General features: G+C 38.7%; 1 protein-coding gene across 1 annotated transcript; it reads right to left on the minus strand.

Annotated features, from left to right (window-relative positions):
* Window positions 1–2,109: 2,109 nt before the first annotated feature.
* LOC115971606 (exocyst complex component EXO70A1) lies at window positions 2,110–5,173 on the minus strand. Its single transcript, XM_031091607.1, has 2 exons — window positions 5,006–5,173; window positions 2,110–4,779 (listed from the first exon to the last, which is right to left on the minus strand). The coding sequence occupies exon 2, from the start codon at window positions 4,641–4,643 to the stop codon at window positions 2,616–2,618; it is 2,028 nt and encodes a 675-aa protein (XP_030947467.1). The 5' UTR covers window positions 4,644–4,779; window positions 5,006–5,173; the 3' UTR covers window positions 2,110–2,615.
* Window positions 5,174–5,408: the final 235 nt, after the last annotated feature.

A 5,408-nucleotide genomic window follows, 5' to 3' on the forward strand; every position in this document is an offset into this window, starting at 1 on the left:
TTCGTCTTATAAGTTATAAGATGAATATGACCCCTTGTTTGAATTAAAGGGGTTGAGTGGAAGAAACTATTTGATGGCCAAAATGCTTTCATATAAGACATTGTATCAATGGTATCATCACAAAGAATTAACATCATTGCTAAAGAACTAGACAAGGTTCAAGTCAAACGACTCAATCAAAAGTTGTATACTTCCGTATCCTTATATCCTTATATAAAGCAAATATAATGAATCTGATCAATTTGGCAAAGTCACTCATTAGTCTCTCTTCATTGCATTTTCTAATGTGGGCTACCCATCATTATGTGTTCTTTAATTGGTTTATGGTGTAAGGGGGTCTGAATTCACATCTCACATCATCATCATTCATATATGTCCATGTCCTTTGGGTGGCTTCACTTTCTAGTTTCCAACTTTTCCATTCGATTTTCAAAATTTTTTTTTCACCCCTTCAGGTTCCACAACAGACAGTACTACTTCAAATCTTCAATTCAACTTCGTAATTTCCTTTTCTTTCTTTTTTTCTTTTCTTTTTTTATTCAAATCTTCAATTCAACTTCGTAATTTCCTTCTTTTTTTTTTTTAATGGTATTTGAACTTTGCATTTTGTTACGTACTTTCTTACATCATAGCCGCCACAAATGATGAATGAACCAACTTTCATACCAAAAAATCAGAGTCCCAAAAGAAATTAGACACAAGCTTAGGCCGCAACACCCGGATTAAATTTGTCACCAACCAACTTGAAGTGCATAGGCCCACTTAACCTGGACCACTATTGCATTGATAGAAGAGTAGAGCTCAGCCCGAAAATTCTTCGGCTGATTGGGGGGCTGGTTTTCAAATCCAGAAGGTTTTTTTTTTTTTTTTTTTGGGGGGGGGGGGGGGGGTTGAAATTCCATGGATCTCAACACAATCATTAAGCCTAAATGATATTATCTAGACATCAAAAAAATAAAAATAAAGTACCTTTTATAATACGTGCACAAGTGTATACAACACAATTTTTGGCTGTATATACATATTTATGCAATAAATTTTTCACCTGTGATTCACGAAGGTGAGGTATTGCATGAAAATTTATATGAGAGTCCTTCAAAAGCATATTACTCTGGTAGGCCTATATGTCAGTATTGCTTGCATGACAAGTCAAAACACTAACCAATGGCTTCTGGTTCTAAAGGATCGATTAAGGCAGCATTGGGATGGCTTTTTTTTTGGGTGAAGAAGTAACTTGCTTTGGAGAGGGGGGGGAGTTGAAATTGTCAAAGAAAAAGAAAAATCATACTTTTCCAAAGTCAAAAATCTAATTATTTCCCCGTGCCACTAATAACAAAACCATCAATAACCACCATCATCGTCATCAACAAAAATATCGCATCCGCCACTAAAGTGCCAGCAAGACCAGCAATAGCATAAACTACCACCAGGTGGTCGACAATAAGAAGATAGGTTCCCTAAGTAACAAGAAAGTTTTGTTTTTGACACGGTAAAAGCTAACAAAACATGTTTTCAGCTTCCATATTGAAATACTTGGATTCCCACATCAGGTGCTTCCTCACTCTTGTGGGGGCCCTTGTATGAGGGTCATATCACTTGACTCGAGTAAAGGAGGTGGTATTTCGTGTAACGGTTGCATACAACATCTCTCTCACATAGAGATAAGTTCGATACTTGTGGGGTCCACCTCCATGTGAGTGGGCGCTTAACATTCAATACAATGCAAAATCTCAATATGGGCAAATAGAAGTCAATCCCAGTCCACATCTAGAAAGCAAAACTTCCAGATGAAGCTAAGAAAAGCAAAACAAAAAAACAAATGGAAATTGCCTAATCATCAATGCATAGACTAAGATTTTCTTACCTTAATATTCAAACAAGTAAGGCTGTAATACCTTAAAAGTTTCTTATTCATCCAACTCAAAAAGAAAAAAGGGTTGTAATACATTGCCAATTTATTGTCAATAAGTTTCAGTAAAATCATGGCTGCAATACATAAGTTCTCAACAACAACAGGGATCCCGCAACATTGACGACAAGCATCTCAGGAAGGTCCCTACATGTACAACCAATTTCTAAATACTGATGAGTAAATAATTCAATCACCACTGATCTCTAGATGCACATTTTATCAAATAATTGTACATGAAATCTAGCAATTACAAGAATTTTCCTGCTGCCTACTTAGCAATTGAAGTCACAAGTAAAGATGGGAGAGAGAAATAAATAATGAATAGCTATAGTTCATAAGTATTATCTACCAACCTTATCCAATAGGCCCTTAAAACTTGTTCAACATCATGTCTGGTATTTGAGATCTTATGTCTTTGTCAGAACCCTTCAAGCATGGGAAATAGTTCTCTATTCTTCGTCAACAAGTTACAAAAACTCCATCTCATGGAGAAAATTTTGGCAATTGAATGCCAATGTTCAGAAGAACACCCTTCTCTAAATCCAATAAATGATTTTTTTTTTTTTTTTGCAACAGTTGCATGGCTCTTTGGTAATACATTATATATACAAGGCAACTGGCTAACCATCTGACTATGGGAGGAGAATATTGGAGCATGATACCCTTTCAGATTAACCAAAATAAAGTAAATAGGGATAGAAAATCAGACAACTGCAGAAGCAGTACGACGAAGATCTGCTACTCCATTGTTGAATTTCCCACTAGACTGCCTGCCTTTGAAACTGCCATATCTCCCGGGCTTTGGATGAAAAAGAGACATTAACATTTTCTCCAAAGTCTGCACGGTGTACTTTACATACTTGCTGGAACTTGCATCTTGCTCTACCAAGGGTCCATAATTCTGCATGTAGCTTCGGTAAACAGGCACAACCGCCTGCACTACAACCTGGCATGTCTTCTCCCTCAAATCTTTGTCAGACACAACCCAGTTTGACTGCTGCGTATACATCTCATCAAAAGCTTCATTGAATGCTTTCAGCCTTTTCTTGACAAGATCACGAGCAGTAGCACGTCCACCTGAAAACATAAGCAGACCTTCCCTACTTAAATGACCTGGAAGCTTTCCCCAGCTGTCTTTCAAGAAGTAAGTGGAATGATAGTCCTTGGACTGTTCATGTTCTTTTAACCAAGAATCACCAAGGAGATCCCCAACTTTTGTTCCCTTCAGGTGCTTGTACAAATACCAGTGGTTGTTCATTGCAAAAAAGTGAGATAGGGTGCCATCCTCAATAACCTTCATCCATGCCTCCAAATTTTGTTCAATGGCTTTGATTATGTTCAAAACCTCATTAACAAGGACCCTTTCTCGAAATTTTTCATGCTTCCAACTCCGGTGAATGACCAGAACCTGGGTTAGGATCGTCTTGTAATCATCCCCAAGCAGCTTATTACAGTAATCAATAATGATGATTACCAATCTTGGAACACCCCCATCTGGAGGAGGCGGGATCTCTCTTTGTAACGCAACTTGATCCAGAAGCTCCCAGAACAACTCTGCTGCCCCATCAATCACCCTCTTGATGAGATCCCTTGTCAGGTTCTGAATTTCAACACATGCTGCTCCACCAAACAGCCGGTTAAAGTCCAGTCTCAATTTGTTCAAAGATGCAAATATATCTAACAACTTTAAAAGCTTATTGGGGTCTTTCCTACTCTCTGTAACAGTCTTCCCAAATTGAAGAAATGCAAGAATACCAGCCTGAGCAGCTATCTTTGCAAAGCAACCCATCCACACATCCAATCCCATCCTTTCAAAAACATCAATACAAAGCTTATACTCTGCCTCAAACAAATGCTTCACTGCAAACTCCAAATGCTTACCCCACTGTGCTATATACCCCTCTATGCTAGTCACGTCATTGAATTCTGATACAGAGATCTCAAGGTAATCCAAATTAAGAGCCTGCAAACTCGCTCTAACATTTGAGCTACGAACTTCAACATAGATTGATATACACTTATCAAGTCTTTTATTAGCAATTAATCTCCCAAGAATTGCTTGCAACTTCTGAATGACACTAACCGGCAAAGGTGATGGCGCGATGCATGCTTGCTCACCAAGGGATGATGATGATGACATTGGAAGTGGATTACTATGCTCGGTCAAGAGCCTCCTAAACTCATTTTCCAACTTATCCAATGCGGCATCTAAAAGCCCACCATCAAGGTGAGCCCTCTCCCCATCATCCTGCAATTCTCTAAGATTTTTCAATGACTTCTTCAAATTCGATAGGAACCGTTCATCAGCTACCGTATTATCCTCCAAATACTCCACTATATCTTCCAACCACTGAATTGCCAATCCACAATTATCTGCCAAAAACTTCAAAGCCTCCTCAAGGCGTTTCAACACTGATAAGTAGCCCGGGAGATCATTCCGCGGGTCAGACAACAACGACTTTTCGAGCCCATGAACAGCATCAAACACCTTAAGCACTGCTGCTGCCGGGCTTACTGCACGGTTGATATGGCCCCCAACCGCAACAAGGGCATCCTTGTCGGCTCGAATAGGCCGAACCGCAGCCTGAAGAGAAGGTAATGTTTGATTAATCTCCTCTAATCTTGGCCCAGCTTTGCCTAAAGCTAACCCTAAAGCCTTTGACTTCTCTAAGCTAAGCTTCAAAGACTTCCTAGCAGAAATCAAGGTCTCAATTTTATTGTCATTCGCCATTCCAATTCAAAACCCACCCCAAAACCCTAAGAAAGATCAGACCTTTGAATCTCAATATTTTCACTGAATTGAAAAAAAAGACAGCAACTTTGGAAGACAACAGGCTTTTTCCTCTAATGGGCGATCTTAAAAATCTCTGTAGGAATCATCAAAAAATCAAACATTTGAAAATTGTTTCTTCACCAAACTTCCACCAAAACATAACCAAACAAAACCAAATACTAGGATACAGGTGGGAAATATTATTAAATCGACAACAACCAACCAACCCAGATTTTGCTTTTTTGGTTTTTAGTCGAAAAGTTCAAGAAAACGAGTGAGAGAGACTGAAAGAGAGAGAGAGAGAGAAGTAAGAAACTCACTTGGAGAGCGAGTCGAGCCGGCGAGTTGAGTTGGAAAAAAGAAATGGTAGAGAAGTTGGATTCTGAATCGGTAGTATCGAAGAATCCTCGGAAATTGAGAGAGAGAGAAAGAGAGCGACAGACAGAAGAGACCTTAGCAAATGCGATGAGATGCAAAAGTAAGCTCTTTTTTTTACAACTCTAATAAATAATTTTATAAAAAAAAATTAGCTTTTTTTTAAATTTTCTTGCTTTGTCCGACGAGTACAGCTAAAGTGCATGACAGTAAGGCACCAAAGGCAAACACACACACAACGCGACCCTTCCCTCTACCCTCTCTCTACTTTCTCTCTCTGTCCCTCTTTAAATTAAAATTTTACATTTTTCTAACCCCACTTTTCTCTCTCTATTTGTTTATTTATTT

The sequence above is a fragment of the Quercus lobata genome, chromosome 12 (assembly GCF_001633185.2).
Source record: "Quercus lobata isolate SW786 chromosome 12, ValleyOak3.0 Primary Assembly, whole genome shotgun sequence".
Taxonomy (NCBI): domain Eukaryota; kingdom Viridiplantae; phylum Streptophyta; class Magnoliopsida; order Fagales; family Fagaceae; genus Quercus; species Quercus lobata.